Consider the following 18,924-nt stretch of genomic DNA (forward strand, 5'->3'; position numbering starts at 1 on the left):
GAAGTCTTTTGATGTACATAAGTTTTTAATTTTTAGTATGTCCCACTCATCGATTTTATCTATCCGGTCAGCTATTATTATCTTCTGATGTTGTGTGTTTTTAGTTATCTTTGATATTTATTCCATGTATCAGTGTGCTAAATTTGTCCCTATTTTTCCTTGATGAACTTTATAGTTCTAGGTTTTACATTTTGTTATTTAATCTACTTTGAGTTTGTTTTGGGCTATGGTGTGAAATATGCATCTTGCTTCATTCTTCTGTAAATGGGTTTACAGTTTTGCTAGCACCATTTGCTGAAGAAACTATGTCTTCCCCATTTAATGTCTTTTGACCCTATTTAAAAGATCTTTGTCAAAGATTGTAGGTGAGTGGATTTACTTCTATGTTCTCAATTCTGTTCCATTAATCGATGTGTCTTTGGTTGTACCAGTATCAGACTGTTTTGATTATTGTGGCTGTATATTAGGTTTTAATATTGGGAAATGAGAGGTCTCTTACTTTGTTCTTCTTTTTAGTAATGCTTTGCTTACTCAAAGTCACTTTGCTTCTCTGGGGTCTCTTTCCTTTCTGTATAAGGTTAGTGATGAGTTTTTCCATATCTTTAAAGAATGATGCTGGAATTTGTATTGGGATTGCATTATATCTATACTTTGCTTTGGGTACTGTTTACATTTTCACAATGTTAAATCTTTCTATCCACAAGCATAGTATATTTTATACTATTTTGTAAGTCTTTTGGTTTCTTGTAATAGTGTTTTATAGTTTTTGTTACGTAAGTTTTTGTTTCTCAAGTTAAATTTATTCCTAAGTATTTCATCTTCTGGTTAGCTATTGTAAATGGCATTGTTTTCCTGATTTCCTTCTCAAAATTGTCTTTATAAAAAGTGTAAAGGAATCTACCTGCTTTTTATATGTTGATCTTATACCCTGCCACTTTGCTGATTCTTTCGATGAGTTCCAATAATTTCCTTGCTGAATATTTAGGATTTTCTTAGTATAAGATAAGTCCTGGTGTGATGTTGTAGGATTAGCATGAAACTGGTAACCACAAGGTCGGCAGTTCAAGCCCATCAGCTGTTCTTGGGCTTCTGCTCTCAGACAGCTGCTTTCAGACAGGGTTGCCGTGAGACAGAACTGACTTGACAGCATGCAACGACAGCAACAAGTATAGGATCATATCATCTATAAATAGAATTTTACTTCTTCTTTGTCAGTTTGGATGCCTTTAATTTCACTTTCTTGCCATATAGCTCTGGCTAGGACTTTCAGTACAGCATTGATTAGAAGTGGTGATAATGGGAAGTCTTGTGTGGTTCCTGTTCTCAAAGGAGTGTCTTCAGTTTCTCCCATTGAGAGTGATATTGAGAGTTATATGCCATTAACTATATTGAGAAATTTATCTCTGTTCCCTGAGTATTTTTACCAAGAATGAATGTTGCATATTGTCAAATGCTTTTTCTGCATCAATTGATATGATATGATTCTTTTCCTTTGGTTTATTTATGTAATTGATTACACTATGCTAATATTGAATTATCCATGCATTCCTGGTATGAATCCCATTTGGCCATGATGTATTGTTTTTTGTTTTATGATATGTTGTTAGATACTCTAGGTTAGGATTTTGTTAAGACTTTTTGCATCTGTGTTCTTTTTGCATGATGTCTTTGCCATGTTTTGGTATTAGGGTTATGTTGTTGTTATTGGTATGTGCCGTGGAGTTGGTTCCGACTCATAGCGACCCTGTACAGGTTTTCGGAGGCTGTAAATCTTTACGGGAGCAGAAATCTGCATCTTTCTCCCACAGAACAGCTGGTAGTTTTGAACTGCTGACCTTAAGGTTCGCAGCCCAATCTGTAACCACTATGCTGCTCCAGAAAATGAATTTGGGAGTTTTCTGTCCTTTCCAATTTTCTGGAGTAGTTTAACAGTAAAGCCATCTAGGTCTGGCCTTTTTGTTTTTTGTTGTTGGGTTTGTTTTTTTTAATGATTTGATCAATTTCTTCTTTTGTTAAGGTCTGTTCAAGTTTTCTATTTCAGTCTGAGTTAGCTTAGGTAGATTTGTCCATTTCAAATTTGTTGGAGTACAGTTCTTAGTAGTATTGTGTTATTATCCTTTTATTTCTGTTGGTTCTGTTGTGATTTCAACCATATAATTTCTTATTCGTGTCATTCGCATCTTAACCTTCTTATCTTTTTTTAGATTTGACAGTGGTTTGTCAATTTTATTAATCCTTCTGAAGAACTAGCTTCTTGGAGATCCTTGGTCATCTTTCTCTCTCAGTGACCTTCAGTTTTTCTTTATTACTGTTTCCTCACATCTTTCCAGCCTCTTAAACCTTGAAGCCTGGTTTCTGTTCTTGTACTGCTTTTCTTTATTGGTGGTGGTGGTGGTTATGTGCCGTGGAGTCGGTTCTGACTCACAGTGATCCTGTACAGGTTTTCTGAGGCTATAAATCTTTATGGGAGCAGAAAGCCTCATCTTTCTCCCGCGGAACAGCTGGTAGTTTTGAACTGCTGACCTTACGGTTCATAGCCTGATTTGTAACCACTGCACGGTCCAGATTATCTCATCTAGTCTCATGGCTCTGAGAATTATCTATACCCTATACAGTCGCTATGAGTTGGAACCAACTCTCAATGGAACTTAGGAACAAGATGCTCTAATGACTTAATTTATGCCTTCATTCCAAAGTCTTCCAACTCTAGACCCAAATATGCAGGCAGTTCCTTAACATCTCCACTTGAAATGAAAAAATAACATGTAAGAGTATAAAAAGCAACACTTAAATCCTTTCCAATTCAAGCCTGCTCTTTCCCCAGGATTCCTCATTTTAGCAAATGGCAACTCCTTCCTTCCAGTTGCTCAGACTAGAAATTTAGAGGTCATCCTTGCGTTTTGCCTTTTTCATTTCATGCACACCATCCATTCTACCAAGAAATTGCACTGTTTCCACTGCTATCCACCTAATCTAACCTTCCCATCATTTCCTTCCATTTGCTTCTCTACAGTCTATTCACTTTGATTGTTTTCAAGTGTAAATCAGATTGTATTGCTCCTGCTCAAAGCTCTTTTCTGACTTTTCATCTCCTGTGCCCTAGCCTGCCAAGCCCTTCATGATCTGATCCCATGCCATCTCTGATCTTATCTATGATCCTCTCTACCACCCACCAGCTTCCTTCATGGTGTTCAAACATGTCTGGTATGCTCTCTGCTGAGGAGCGGCACTTTCTGTTCTTCATCTAAAATGCCCTTTCCCTGGTGTCTTTGTGACTCAGTTCCTCATTTCCTTCCCTGCTGCCATGTCTCTTACCCTAAAGGCTTTTCCTGTGTACCATATATCAAATAGCACCTTGCTTTATTTTTCTTCTTCATGCTTATTCTTTACTTATTGGCCTTTCTTCTCACCCCATCAAAATGTTCTTACAAAAGCAGGATCCATGTCTACTTTGTTATTTTGTTCACTACTATATCCTCACCATCTGCAATAGTAAGTGACACATAGTAGTCCTGGTGTGGCACTGTAGGATAAGCACTTGACTGCTAACCACAAGGTTGGCAGTTCAAACCTACCAGCCACTCTTCGGAACCCCCATACAGGGTTGTTATGAGTCAGAACCGGCTTGCCAGCACTTAACAATAAACAACAGCATGTGTTCAATAAATATTTGTTGTAGGAGGTAATCAAAGAATCATGTCATTCCATCTTTAAACATCTTATTGATCCTTAGTCCCTTCAAGAGAAATGTCAGATTCCATAATGCAACACATGAAATGCTTCATGATTTCAACTGTTTTTCTTCTCTGGCCTTACTTCCTGTCATAGTCTAACAAGTGCTACCTGTAGATCCCCAAATGCTCTAGGCTATTTCAGACCTGTTTTCCTTCATCTAGGTTCTTGTCTCTTCTTAGAATGTCCTTTCCCATCTACCTCAGCTCGACACACCACTCAGCTCACTTTCTGTTCTCACTTCTGTCACTTTACTGTCACACTCTTTCAGTTGTCTCTTACCGTCTCCCCCACTAAATGGCAGCTGCATAAGTAGAAGAACAGTTGTATTTATTTAGTCATCTATAGCCCTGACATGATACCCAACACAGCATAAACATGTATTGCATGGCACTGAATTAAATCATGAACAAATGAGTGACATCGTGAATGGTATTGTGATATAAAAGACAAGTGGCAACTTCAATAGTATGATGAGGGTGGGTAAGTAGTGAGTGAGAAACAGAAATTAAAACAAGCAGCCAGAAGAATTTATATCTCATAGATATTTTGTGTCATTTTTTAATTGAAATAAATATGCTTATGTAATTCATAGTTGCGGAGGCTCTCATAGTAATAATGCCTGTTCATAATAATTAGGTTAATGATGATTTTGAGTCCCTATGAGAAGACAGTTATATTCAGTGAGATCTGCTTAAGAAGTCAAGGGAGAGCAAAAAGCATTGTGGGAAGGTCTTCATTTGAAACAGTTCTGGAATAAAAGTTTGAGGAATTATGGAGATTAGGTTTCAAAATCAGAAACCCGGAAGTAACCCTTTATGTTGTAGTTGTTGTTGTTATGTGCTGTGGAGTTTGGTTCCGACTCATAACCAGTGGTGCTAGCTAAATAGGACATTTTGCATCTCTTGTGAGAACTAGAACATGGTCCTATGGCTTTGGTCCCAATACGTAAGATGTCAGTTCCCAAAACTGGTTTTTAAATTTAAAAAACCTGCCTCCCAGATGAATAAAGAGGGTTTTCCTGGTATGTTCTCACCATCAGAGTCATCTTTGCTCTTGGGATCTCCATGACTTTTATCAACATTCCAGTGGAATGGTTTTCAATTGGATTTGACTGGACCTGGATGTTGTTGTTCGGTGACATTCGACAGGGCATCTTCTATGCAATGCTTCTCTCCTTTTGGATCATCTTCTGTGGCGAGCACATGATGGTAAGAGCCCGTGTGGGCTGCTGAACTGATATCATCAGCCCTCTGTCTCAGCTCTAGCTGTGGAGATCTGGACTCGGACCCTCTGGTTCAAATTCTCCTTTACCATTCACCATCTACTAGTCGAGTGGCCTGGACAAGGGACTTTAAATGTCCTGAGTCAGCTATAAAATGAGATTAAAAGGTCTAATTTGTAGGTGAAAATTAAATAAGATAAATGGTAACAAAATCCTTTGAAGAGGATAAACACACAGTTGATGATGATGATGATTTCTTTTCCTTTGACATAGATTGGGTGTCAGCTTTCCTTATCCCCAGGATCAAGTTAGCCTCCAGAGAACATGGCATGGCTCTTTCCCATCTGGTAGTTTGTGAGGTGGCCAAAACTACTGACTTCACTAGTCTCATCATCGGTTTTCACAGATTCCAAACCATGTTTCAAAATGATTTAAGGTCTATAGGCAAAAATTAAAATGGTGCCATCATCACATTGTGGGTAAGGCAATATGCCATCTGGAGCTTGATTTTCCTGTCAGGCACATGGCTCCCCTGATTTTAAATTCCTTATGGTTTGATTATTGTACTGTAGACTTGCAGGCTTCCCAGGAAAGCAGTGTGAGAGGACAGAGAGCTTCTGCTTACTGCTGGCCTCCACATAAGTGTCCTCCAACAATGACTCATTGAGCTTCAACCCTTGGCACAGTGGAGGGGATGCTGGCATGGCAGCAGGACATCTGGCCTGGGAATGCCCCATAAGGAGCTGGTGTAAACTGTCCCACCAGGGCCCCGCTTGAAAGCTAAGACATGTCTTTTACCTTTCTCAATTTTCCCACTCTCACGTTTTTTAGCTCTTATGAATTGGGCTGCAAACCTCATGGTCAGCAATTCAAAACTATCAGCTGTTCCATGGGAGAAAGATAAGGCTTTCTGCTCCCGTAAAGATTTACAGCCTCAGAAACCCTGTACAGGGTCTCTATGAGTCGGAACCAACTCCATGGCACATAACAACAACAACAAGTGTCTTTGTGCATCATGAAGAATCATTCTTAATTTTAATGATGATAAGGAGAAAAAATATGTATATTTTTTTGTTATAGGAGACCTCTTATACTTGGCATGTTTTAATACCTCAGAGTTATTTGGTTCTATGAGGACCACCCACCTTGGCAAATACCTTTACTTCCAAAGTTATGCATCACATATGGATTTAACTCTGCATGACTACAAAACTTCCCTAGCCTGAGTACAACGCCTTTCTTTTGTCCCCATAGCATCCTATTCTGATTGCTATCGGTGTCCTTGCCAATGGGTTTTGTAACTGTCTGTTTATGTGTCAGATTCCTCTAAAGAAAATGAGCTTCTTAAGAACAGAGGGTTTTTATCTTATTCATTCTTATATGTCGAATCTAGCATGGTGCCTAATACACAATAGGTGGTCAGCAGTAGGTGTTTGAATGACTAATTCACCTGTAGAATTGCTTTGCTCTTCTCCTATCTCATGTCTCAATGGGTTTTCCTCAGGATCAACATGAGCGGAATCACATCGCAGGGTACTGGAAACAAGTCGGACCGATTGCTGTTGGCTCTTTCTGCCTCTTCATATTTGATATGTGTGAGAGGTGAGCTGAAATTTCCACTCCTGTCTCTTTAGGAGTATTCCCAAAGCAGATTGGTAATCATACATATTTGCTTTGGCGTGAAAGAGTTTGATATTGGTCACATCCACAGATACTGATTGTTGTAGAATCAGAGACAAAGTTGTTACAGATGCAAAACATTTGGACTGGTCATATTCTAAATGCTTCCTTTTCTTTAGGTTCTCTGTCACATTCTTTAGTCTAAACACAACTCCTACCCCCAGCTGCAAAGTTAGGAATATGTAACAAGGAACATTCCCTCCTTTGCCTTATTATGAATTGTGTTTTGCCTTTCCATCTTGTTTCTCTTTGTAGAGGGGTACAACTCACGAATCCTTTCTACAGTATCTGGACTACAGATGTTGGAACAGAGCTGGCTGTATCCTTCCTTGTTGGGCTTAGTTTTATTTCTTCCCATAGCCTTCTGGTCCCCAAGATCATTTTCTAAGTCATTGCTGATGCTTTCCATATGGGCTCAGCTAGAGCTTTGATCTTCAGACCAATGATAACAACACAGTTAAAGCAAATAAGGAGAAGAATTCAGGCCTGCTCTCAAGCCTGGGTGTGAGGCAGGCAGAATGGGAGGTTGAAGCACATCCCCACGGTAGAGAGATCAGAGTCTGGTATTCCCACAACCTGTCTAAATTACCTATTATACACTTGTTTACCTGAGACTGAAGCATGACTAGCTTTTCCCTAGAGCCACGTAGGTTCATCTGCAGGCCCCCGAGTGAGAGCCTGTTTCTGAAGTCATCTGTGTTTGAGGCTTCTTAAAGTGACCTTGGCATGTTGGCATGCCGTGCTGCTGCTATTCATGCCTGAGACTGAGTGGAGATAAGGCTAAGGTGATTAGTTCCAGAGGACTTGCTGAGGCTTCTGGTTGGTTGGTGTAAACTCTGTGTGACTCATCTCCATGAAGCAGAAGCGACAGTCTTTGCTTATCCTTTTTAGGATGCTGGATTTAAATATTTTATCTCCCTGAATAATAAGTTAAATGCTTGGGGAGAAAAAGACTCTCCTCTGGAGAGGCGAGAACAGCTTGGGTTAGGCTTTTCCTTGATGGGTAATGATGTGCGCTAGTAAATGCGCTTTATCCGACTCCCTTGATTATATTGGTTTTCTTACTGTCATACGAACTTTGTGAGCACACTGAATTTGGGAAATGTTTTTTTGTTTTTTGTTTTTTTTTTAAAGATGAGAGAATTCAATTTCCTTTCTTCATCTATCACCAAAAACTGTTAGCTGCACAGCCAAGGGTATATTTACACTGTTAAGTGTATTTCAACCTTTTGTTGTATAGATTCCAACTCATGGAGACCCCATGTATGCAGAGTAGAATGTTCAAGGCTGTGACCTTTCAGAAGAGATCGTCAGATCTGGCTTTAAGGCACTTCTGGGTGGGTTTAAAAGGCCAACTTTTGGGCTGGTATTTGAGCATGTTACCATCTCACCAACTAGGACCGGGTCCTGAAGTTGTTGTAGAGGAGCACTGGAGTCAGGTCACCGGCCTCCCAAGCCAGCATGCTCTTCCCCAAGACTTGGTGATGCTCTATTTGGCTCTAATGACAGTTCTCATTAGGTCTGAAATGTTACACACCCCTCCCTGTGCCATGCATCCTACTCCATTTGATAAGACTTTCTATGATGACTATATATATATATATATATATATATATATATATATACAGTACTTCATCCTTGATTTTAGTTCATGACCTTCAATCCCATGCCCCAGGGATTCCAACAGGCCCAACCCCAACTCCTCCCCATAATTCAGGACCCATCTTAATTTCATAATTATAAAACTCCATGGTTTTACCAACCTAAACCATCAAAGGTTGCCAAACATACTTGGTTTCTTAGTCCTGGGAAAAACTGATTTCATATATTTGAGATGTGGTCTTTTGTCGTGATTTCAGTGTAGCTTTTAACCTGTTGAATAGTTAACAACTAGCATCTACCATCTTAGTCTTTTCCCACTTTATTGTGCATATGAATTTTCTGGGGAATTGTTAAAAGGCCTAAAGTGGACTCTATAAAGTCTGTATTCCTAACAAGCAAAGTCCCATTCCTCTTCTTACTTGGCTGTAGAAAGTCTTCCAGGACTCCCCTCTGTGGTACTATTGTGTCAGAAAACCTCTCGCTCTAGCTGCCATTAGAATTCCAGTGTTGAACATTTTGTCTCCTTGAAAACTGCGTGAATCTTTGGAGACAAAAGAACATGGCTAGCAGAGCTGGTGATAAGTGCTTGTGCCCTTTCAGCATGTGTCCTTGGCTCGTGTGCCGTTTCCTTTACTGAACACCATCAGATGGCCTTCATCATTGTGGCTGGGATCTGCCTCTGCCTCTATTTCCTGTTTCTGTGCTTCATGGTGTTTCAGGTGTTCCGGAACATCAGTGGGAAGCAGTCTAGCCTGCCGGCCATGAGCAAGGTCCGGCGGCTGCACTATGAGGTGAGCAAAGTCTATTGGATCATTCTGGAACTGGTCCTCAATATCTCATCTCCTGCCTAGATGTGTAAACACAGACACAAACACACATTGGACACTGAAAAGTGTCTTTGTTCAGATCATGTTGAAATTCTCATGTGATATCTGTAAATAAAATTCAAGGCTAATTCTTAATCTGAGAAACACCTAACCAGCCCATCTAAACCATGGCGTTTCCCATGGTATAAATTTCTCTCTGTCCCCAGTAAGGAGTAAACTTGTTCAGCAGGTTGTTCGACATTAGGAAGGAATGCAGGAGCATAATCTATGGGACATTTGACTATGGTAGGTTTGGGGTAAGGCTTTGATCAAGGTTCTCCACCAAGAATCAGTCTTAAGGACTTGAGATCGACACAGGTGGCCTGCTTGACTCTGTAAGTCGAATTGGCCACGTTTTCCCTAAAATATACAGCAGGTGTTCAAAATAGAGTTCAGTAATCTCAGTGTGCAAATTGTGCATTTCATTCAAGAGAAAACACTTAACATCCTCAAATCCCTAATGCAGACAGCATAATTTTGATCGCTGGAGAATGTCTTGGGCTCATGCCTAAGTGGCTGCCCTTAGAGACGCTGGCCTAATTACTCCGTCAAAAGGGGAGCAGACACTGCAGAGCCACGGGTTTTTATATGCAGTGTAGCTGCAAACATTGCTGTCAGTTGCCATTGAGTCCACTCTGACTCAGCACCCCAGTGATCATGGAGAATGGTGCAGGGTACAGATACCTCATGTATAACAGAATGAATATTCTGTTTCCAAGGAGCAGCTAGTGAGCTTGAACTGCTCAAGGTTCAACCGTCTTGTGGTTCAAACTGACTTTGCAGTCCAGCGCATTAACCCATAGAGCCACACTAGCCACTAAATAATAGGTGTCCCTCCCTGAGACACAGGTTCCCTTAAACTGGGCACTCAGTCACACGCACTTTCTGAGACATGTCTGTCCCCAGAGTAGGAGATACAGGAGAAAAAACCCAACTCAGTCTACTTTATGCTGATGAATATGCACATTTCTTTGTGTTCACTGGAGCAGAATTTTATTACAACTGCAGAAAACTTGGATTTGGTAACTTTGAACTCTTGCAGAGAGGCATAACCAGCTTAGCAGGGAAATTAGCAGCTTTCCAACATGCTGTGAATATAATTTGCCAGGCGCTGGTATTGCTGTTTCATGTGAGATAAGAACATAGGAAATATTTGGCTCAAGAAATGTGTCAGTCACATTCACGTCTGCAGGAGAAATACTACTTCGTGAAATTGTTTTCTTCTAGGGATTTGATGTCATAGTGTTTTATCATTGTTATTATTTATTAGCTTTTCATAGATTAATATATTGCATTAAGGACTGGTGCTGCTGATAGAATATTAAGCTGTCTTTTTCCCTCTTTCTTATTAGGGGCTGATTTTCAGGTTTAAGTTCCTCATGCTAATCACCTTGGCCTGTGCTGCTATGACTGTCATCTTCTTCATAGTTAGTCAGGTAAGTGGACCCTGGGATGTCAGGATAAGAATTATGCTGAAGAGCTCTCTACTGTGTACTCAGTAGAGAACTACTGGGGAAAGGATCAGTCTGGACAGCTGATGAAACCATGTGTATTTAGACTGTTTTAATCTAGGACTTAGAGTCCTGATATGGCATTGCGGGTTAATGCGCTGGACTGCAAGGTCGGTTTGTACTGCAAGGTTGGTGGTTCCAGCTTACCAGCCCTTCTTCAGATAGCCCATATAGGGTTGTTATGAGTTGGAACAGACTCTATGGCACTTAACAACAACAATCTAGGACTTGGAATCCTGGTGTAGCACAGTAATGTGAACACACTGGACTGCTAACCACAATATCAAAGGTTCAAATCCATCGACTGCTCCTCAGAAACCCTATACAGGGTTGCTATGAGTCAGAACCTACTCAACGGCACTAAACAACAACCATCTGAGACGAGGGAAAATGGTGGTTCAGTGGTAGAATTTATCCTTCTGTCTGGTTCAGTTCTTCTGCATGTATCTCAAGTGCAGTTACGACTCATCTACCAGTGGAGCTTTGTGTGTTACGTTGACGCTGACCAGGTTTCAGTGGAGCTTCCAAACTAAGACAAGGAAGAAAGGCCTGGCAGTCCACTTTTGAAAACCAGCCAGAGAAAAACCTATGGATCAACATGCTTATGCATGGGGTTGCCATTCTTGATGTCGGCTAATGACAACAACTCACAACTTAATTGTGCACACAAGGAAACTTTACTTAGGCTAAAAGGCAGGCATTAGAGCAGAACAAGGAGGTCCTGAATGGTTTATAACCAGGAAAGGTGGGCACTAGGGTTGTATCCTTTCACCAGATTTATTCGATCTGTATGCTGAGCAGATAATCGGAAAGAAGCTGGATTCCATGGAGAGGAATGTGGCATCAAGATTAGAGGAAGATTCATTAACAACTTGTGATATGCAGATGATCCAACCTTGCTTTCTGGAATCAAAGAGAACTTGAAATACTCAGTGAAACAGATCAAAGACCACAGCCTTCAGTATGGATTGTACCTCAATGTAAAGAAAATAAAAACCCTAACCACTGGACCAATAAATAACATTGTGATAGAGAAAAGATAGAAACCATTGCCAAAGAAACCATTTTGCTTGGATGCACAGTCAACACCCCTGGAAGCAATAGTCTAGAAATCAAATGACATAGTGCCTTAGGCAAACCTGCTACACAAGATCTCTTTAAAGTGTTAAAAAGAAAAGGTGCCAGTTTGAGGACTAAGGTATGCCTGACCCAAGCCACTATATTTTTCATTGCCTCATATGCATGTGAAAATTGGACATTGAATTAAAAAGACCATAGAATAATCCATGCATTTGAATTAAGGTATTGGCAAAGAATATTGACAGTACCATGGACTGATGGAAAAGCAAACAAATCTGTTTTGGAAGAAGTATAGCCAGAATGTTCTTTAGAAGTGAGGATGGCAAGACTTTGTCTCTCATACTTTGGATATATTCCAGGAGGGACCAGTCTCTAGAGAACAGTATCATTCTTGGAAAAGTGTAAGATCAGAGAAAAAGAGGAAGACCCCCAACAAGATGGAGTGACATGGTGACAGAATGTTGTGTTCCCAAACAGCAGTTGTGATGATGGTAACGGATCCCGCACTGTGTCATTCTGTGGTGCACAGGATCACTGTGAGTCGGAACTGATGGCATCTAGCAACAGCAATTGGAGACTTGTTATTGACTAGAAGAGGTAGGCTGAATTTACCTTTCACTGCAGTCCTAGGAAGAGAAAAAGTTGTTAAGTAAATGAAAAGCTTACAGCCAGATTGAAGGAGGCATATTCCATTTACTTAAGAGAATAAATGTTTAAAGGCCTGTAGCAAATGCTAACAAGCAATGTGTTAATTTCATTTCATCCCTATCTAACCATTAACATCATAGACCACTGGACAGATCATCAGCCATTCTGAGTAATTATATTGTCTGTTAAACAAGAAAAGTAATTCAAAAGTCCCTAATTATATTGCCTCTTAAACATGAAGAGTAATTCAAAAATCCCCTTTGTAGAACTTGATCTTTCCACACTAGTTATTTTCCAAAACTCAAAGTTCTGCAATAGTAGAAATCCTAATAACAGTAATGCTGATGATTTAAAAACATTGGCAACTTGTTTTCAAAAGTGGGAAGCACTGTTTAAATCTAACGTATCTATCATTCATTTGCACGTTACAAAATCTTGTAAGATAAGTAGGGTAGGAATTAGTATCCCAGTTTGCTAGCATAGGAAATAGAATGGCCCTAGAGACACTTTCCACTTGTATTCCAGCTGGTGATGCTTCAGATAGAGTATTTTACCTTTCTAAAATTTTATTTCCTTGTCTTTTTAAATGAGTATTAACAGTAATACCAGAGCAGAAGGTAGGTAGGTGTACGGGTCAAATGAAGTAATGCTTGCAGTGTGCTCTGCAGAGTGTACATAGCACATTGTAAACATGTGAATAGCTGTGCTATTATGAATAGCAAGAAGTTTGAATGTCTTGCCAAAGAGAATACAGTAAGTTTCTATAACATGGGTCTCTATGAGTTGAAACAACTTGATGGCATCTAGTTAACTGGTTAGAGCCCTGGTGGCTGTACTTTTTAGAGAGTAAGTGTTGTCAACTCTATTGATGGGTACAGGGAATGGAAAAGTCAAATAAATATGCAGCTCTGATAGTGTATAGTGGGTTATGACTTGGGTTGTTAACCGCAAGGTCAGCAGTTTAAATGTACAAGCCCCTCCCAGGGAGAAAGATGAGGCTTTCTGCTCCCATAAAGATTTATAGTCTCGGAAATCCTATATTGAGTTGTTATGGGTTGGAACTGACTTGCTGGCACATAACCACTATGTATATACATGTTGTTAAGTACCGTTGAGTCTGTTCTGAGTTTCTGAGTAGCAGCTGGTGAGCTTGAACCACCAATCTTGCTGTTCATACTGACTTAGCGGTCCAGCGTATTAACCCATGGAGCCACACCAGGATGGATAGATAGATAGATAGATAGATAGATAGATAGATAGATAGATAGATAGATAGATAGACAGACTCAAAAGTTCTGTTCACATCTGCTTTGATCTCTAACAGTGCTGTATTTGTTCCAGGCTATTTGTTTATATAAATAACCTTGGAAACTTTACTCTCGACTCCAAATGTAGTAAAAATATTTCAAATTCTGAATGAGTTTTTTATTCAACCAGCTGAGGCTCAACCACCCATATTCAAACATGTCATGTGTCTGAAGCATGGCCTATTCATGGTTAGTTCCCTAGTGTGGTCCAAATGCTCTCCAGTCTCTCCAGCCCTTCCTAATGCACCGTGGCATTAATAACCCTAGTTCTGTAAAGCACTTCCTGGAGAGACAGAAGCTCAAATAAGATGGGTCCAGGAATAAAAGGCAATATTCTAAGATAAGTTCTCATGAAGCTAGGCAGCAAGGGCATTTTTATCCTGACACATGTGTTTGGAGTCCTGGTATGGTGCTGTGGGCTAATGCATCAGACTGCAAAGTCGTTTGAACTGCAAGGTTGGCAGTTCAGGCTCACCAGCTGCTCCTCAGCAACCCTGTACAGGGTTGCTATGGGTTGGAATTGACTCGAGGACACTTAACAACAACAACATGTGTTTACCACTGTATGAAGTACAGGTCATTCTCCCCACACTCCAATCTACTCTCTTGTCTCTTCTGAAAGCTCCATCCAGCTGAAGTCAACAGGCACATTTTGCTGGTCTTTAAGGCTAAATGCTGCCAGAATTAACCATGAACATTCTTAAAACCAAGCACAAACAAAACCCATGCTGTCGAGTCGATTCTGACCTATGGCGACCCCTACAGGACAGAGGAGAACTGCACCCTTAGAGTTTCCAGGACTGTAAGTCTTTAGGAAAACCAACTACCACATCTTTCTCCTGTGGCAGCCAAGCCCCTAACCTCTAGGCCATCGAGGTTTTTCGTGTGCATGCTTAATTATATATATTGACTCACAACACATAGAGCGGTTGCCATCGAGTTTATTTCTACTCATGGTGACCCCATGTGTTGCAGAGTGCAGCTGTGCTCCATAGGGTTTTCAGTGGCTCGTTTTTCAGAAGTAGATAGATCTTCAGGCTGTTGTGTTTAATCAGTTTGCCAAGGAGTCTATTCTTCCAAGGGAGCTAGTTTGTGTCTTTCCTTTGGAGAAAAAAGATGCTTCGGGTTAACTAACGCTCTGGACTGAAAGTGGTTTGAACTGCAAGGTCGGTGGTTCAAGCTCACCAGCCTCTCCTCGGAAACCCTATACAGAGTCACTATTAGTCAAACCTGACTCAAAAGCATTAACAACATCAACAGCATTCCATTTCCCAGTATTTTCTAAAATGGCTCCAGCCGGTGGATTTGTGTTTTGTATCTGCTGGGACAATCTGCCCAGGGTGGATTTCAGTTTACCCTGAGGCCTATTGGATTCCATTAGCTCCTTACATTCCTCCTGCTGGTGTTTTTTTTTTCCCCCAAGGCTTATTTATAGACATCTAAGACATTTTCAGGTATAATTCACAGTGTCCCAGGCACTGTATTAATATAGTCCTCAGAAGATTTATTTTTTAATGTCATTTTGAAATGTCTCAGCAATGATCTCACCTGAAAGAAAACCTATTGGGCAACTTTTTGAAATGGATCCCAGCCTTAGGTGAAAGGAATGTATTAAAACCCCCATTATCCTCTCAGGCTTGCTTGGAGAGCTTGCATTCTAAAGCCCCATGAAATATAATACGAGGGGATCTCGCCAGGATATTGAAGCTCTGAGGCCTGGAATGAAAGGCCTAGGAAGCTGTGGAATGCAGTGACCTTGAGGCTTTGTAGCTAGGGACTGAGGTGCAGTCTTTTAACGCCTACTATTTTAATGACCTCAATCATAGCAACCAAGATATGGTACATCACAGTCTGGTTATTCAACCCCTTTTCTTTGGTGGGGGCTGTGGCGTTCCATGTGAAGGTGGTGGGCATTAGGGAACAGATGTGCAATGCTGGGGGACAAGGTCACCGACCTTCACTAAGGGAAGCCCCAGGTGCCTGACATTCAGGTCAAGCCACATGCAGCAAACTCCCAGAGAAACTGCCCCCAGCTCTTTTTGTGTGCGATCATTTCATTCTGTTACAGAGGAAGCGTTTCCAGTAAGAGGGCCTGTGTCTGGGGTTTGGATATCTTGTTGTTAAGTGGAATGTTGGTTGTCAAGACTACTGGGTGTAAAAGGATTTGACCTTCACTTGGCTCCAGGGGTATAATTGGGTGGTTTCACACAAAAGTAAATTGTTCAAATGTAAAACCAGGAAAAACAGACTTTTAGAAATAAGGCTTATTTCTTGGGGGCGCAGGGGGAATGAGTGAGGGATTTGGGAGTTACCTGATTTTTCTCTCTGAAAGTTAGAAGAGGATGGCTGTTACTCCTTGTCTTGGCATTAGTGAAATTCAGATTTACAAAGCCTGCTCTATTGAGGCTGGTATTGTGGTACGAATTGGTGGGAATGTGCTCAGAGCTAAGGATGTCTCAGGCATGAATAATTGAACAAGGAGAGAGGAAGAAAGCTCCATCCAGTCTCTCAACAGTGGAGTTACACTATACACACAGTTCATTTATGCAGATTTCACTCTTTGCCCTCAGCAAGAAATAATACATTTAGAGACGACAAATTAAAAAGTGTGGGTAATTCTCCCCTTCATTCTAAGCAGTGTGCATTCACCCAAGAGCAAGCAAAAGATAGGAGTGTGAGTCTGTTGTTTTCCTCCATCAGTCTTAGCTCTCACATGCCTTGGTGGGATCAGGATCTAATCCCAGGGGCTCGACTGTAAAATTATGTTTTGTATATATAGTCAATCTATACTCTCTCTTACATTATTATGTTTAAAATCTACTACATTCTAGATTAATCCAGACTAGAAAGAAAGACCTGGTGATATACTTCCAAAAATTAGCCATTGATAACTCTCTGGATCATAGCAAAATAGTGTCCACTATACTGATGAAGTCAATTCCAACACATAGCGACCCTGTATAGGGTTTCCAAGGAGCAGCTGGTGAGCTTGAACAGCCAACCTTGCAGTTCAAATGGCTTTGCAGTCTGGCGTATTAACCCACAGCGCCACACCAGGACTCCTTACTCAGTTGTTGTTGTTATGTGCCATGGAGTCAGTTCCAACTCATAGTGACCCTATACTGGGTTTCCGAGGCTGTAAATCTTTATGGGAGTAGAAAGCCTCATCTTTCTCCTACGGAACAGCTGGTAGTATCGAATTGCTGACCTTGTGGTTCACAGCCCGATTCGTAACCACTACTCTACCAGTCGACTCATAATGCTAACATCAGAGATGCCACCATTTAAGGTAATATTTCTACTCTTGTGCTGTGTAATAGTTATGCTGCTCAAAAGTCAGATCCAAAACAGTTAGCTTGAGCAATCATGGGCAAGGTACTTCACCTCTCTGTGCCTTATTTTACCCATTTGTTAAACTGAAATGTTGCCTGTGTACCTCTTAGGGTTGCCATCAAGCCTAATAAGATATTTCTTACAAAATACTTAGTGGTTGGCACATCAGTTGTGTTGAATAAATGTTACTACTATCCTTGTTATTATTATAAAAGTCTCTTAGCCTTGCTAACATTTGTTTTAAGATTTACTTAAAGTAATATTCCAGGAATACAACAAAGAGCAATGCTTAAATGAAATGACACTTGTTACTCATTGACATCTCTCATTTTTAAATGCAATTATTATCCTACTTTTGTTGTTGTTGTTAAGAGCCATCAAGTTGGTTCTTACTCACTTATGACCTTGTACAGGGTTCCCGAAGAACAACTGGTGGGTTTGAACTGCCGACTTTGCAGTTATCAGCCCAGTGTTTATCCTACAGCACCACACCAGTTCACCTACTTCTATTGGCTGCAATTTTTTTCCCTCTTTACTTTCCAGTCAGGTAGTTTTTAAGAGATGTTCTCTTTCTGCTTTCTACCTCCATTTATTTCTAATAGCATCCTTACACATCCCTTTACGTTTGCTTCCATCACATCTAGAGTACCACTGTGTGCCAGGCATGCAGTTGCGTATTTCCTCGAGTGATTCAGTCATGCCAATCCTAGAAAGAATCAATTTCAGCAAAATTGTCAATACTAGATCTTAACTGTAGTTCACCCAACCTAACCCTCTCTCCTTCATCACGTAAGGAAGTGTTCCCATGTTATGACAGTGGGAACATGCGAGTGTATTTCCAGGTATTGCTCTCTCAGGGAAGAGCCCTGGCGGTGCAGTGGATTATGTGTTGGCCTGCTAACCACAACATCAGAGGTTCAAATCCACCAACTGCGCCAAAGAAAAATAGATGAGGCTATCTGCTTCAGTACAAATTTGCAGTCTTAGAAACTCTGAGGAGACACTCTGTTCTGTCCTGTAGGGTCACTATGAGCCGGAATCAGCTCGATGGCAGTGGTTTTAGATCATATATCAAGAATTGCTCTTCCCTTCCATTATATGAGTCATCCTCCTGGTGTGGCACAGTGGGTTAATGAGTCAGACTCCAAAGCCATTTGAACTTGAAGGTTGATGGTTCAAGCTCAACAGCTGCTCCTCAGAAACCCTTACAGGGTCGCTATGGGTCGGTATTGACTCGACGGCACTTTACAACAACAACAATATGCTAACCAGTTACTGTGACATATATAAAATTAGAATATAGATATACTTTCTTTTATTGTATTTCACAGATACTACTTTTAGAAAACAAACAAACAAATTGAAGGTTTGTGGCAACCCTGCAGTCTGTCAGCATCATTGTTCTAATAGCATGGGCTCTTTTCATGCCATGTATTGGTAATGCTCACGATATTTCAAATTGTTTTGCAATACTTGCTGCTATTAAGTGCCTTCAAGTCGGTTATGGATCATAGCAATCCTGTATAGGGTTTCTGAGGATTAGCTGGTGAGCTTGAACCACTGAACCAACAGTTCAAACCAACCTTATAGTTCAGTGCATTAACCCGCAGCACTACACCAGGATTCCGTTGTAATAGTATTTTTAATATTATTGCATGCTATATAGATCCTGAGTCCTGGTGTGGCAAAGTGGGTTAATGTCCCAGATTGCAAAGCCATTTGAACTGTAAGATCGGTGGTTCAAGTTCATCAGCTGCTCCTAGAAAACCCTATTTGGGGTCTCTATGAGTCAGAACCGACTCGACAGCACTTCACAGCAACACAACAACAATATAGACCCCAGTATAATATGGGTCATTGCTAATGTCTAATGGATCTTGACTGAAAGCAGAGAATATCAGAAAGCTGTTTTCCTGTGCTTTATTGACTATGCAAAGGCT

The 18,924-nt window shown here is 40.6% G+C and overlaps 1 protein-coding gene across 2 annotated transcripts in view; it reads left to right on the forward strand.

The window, feature by feature from the left end:
- WLS (wntless Wnt ligand secretion mediator) overlaps positions 1 to 18,924 on the forward strand; it is a 166,830-nt gene that overhangs the window by 125,762 nt on the left and 22,144 nt on the right. For both annotated transcript variants that reach the window (XM_006862420.1, XM_006862421.1), the window contains 5 exons: positions 4,775 to 4,943; positions 6,462 to 6,559; positions 6,893 to 6,956; positions 8,887 to 9,030; positions 10,458 to 10,541. In XM_006862420.1, coding sequence (XP_006862482.1) covers positions 4,775 to 4,943; positions 6,462 to 6,559; positions 6,893 to 6,956; positions 8,887 to 9,030; positions 10,458 to 10,541 — 559 coding nt within the window. The remainder of the gene's footprint in view (positions 1 to 4,774; positions 4,944 to 6,461; positions 6,560 to 6,892; positions 6,957 to 8,886; positions 9,031 to 10,457; positions 10,542 to 18,924) is intronic.

Source organism: Chrysochloris asiatica, unplaced genomic scaffold (assembly GCF_000296735.1).
Source record: "Chrysochloris asiatica unplaced genomic scaffold, ChrAsi1.0 scaffold00048, whole genome shotgun sequence".
Lineage (NCBI taxonomy): Eukaryota > Metazoa > Chordata > Mammalia > Afrosoricida > Chrysochloridae > Chrysochloris > Chrysochloris asiatica.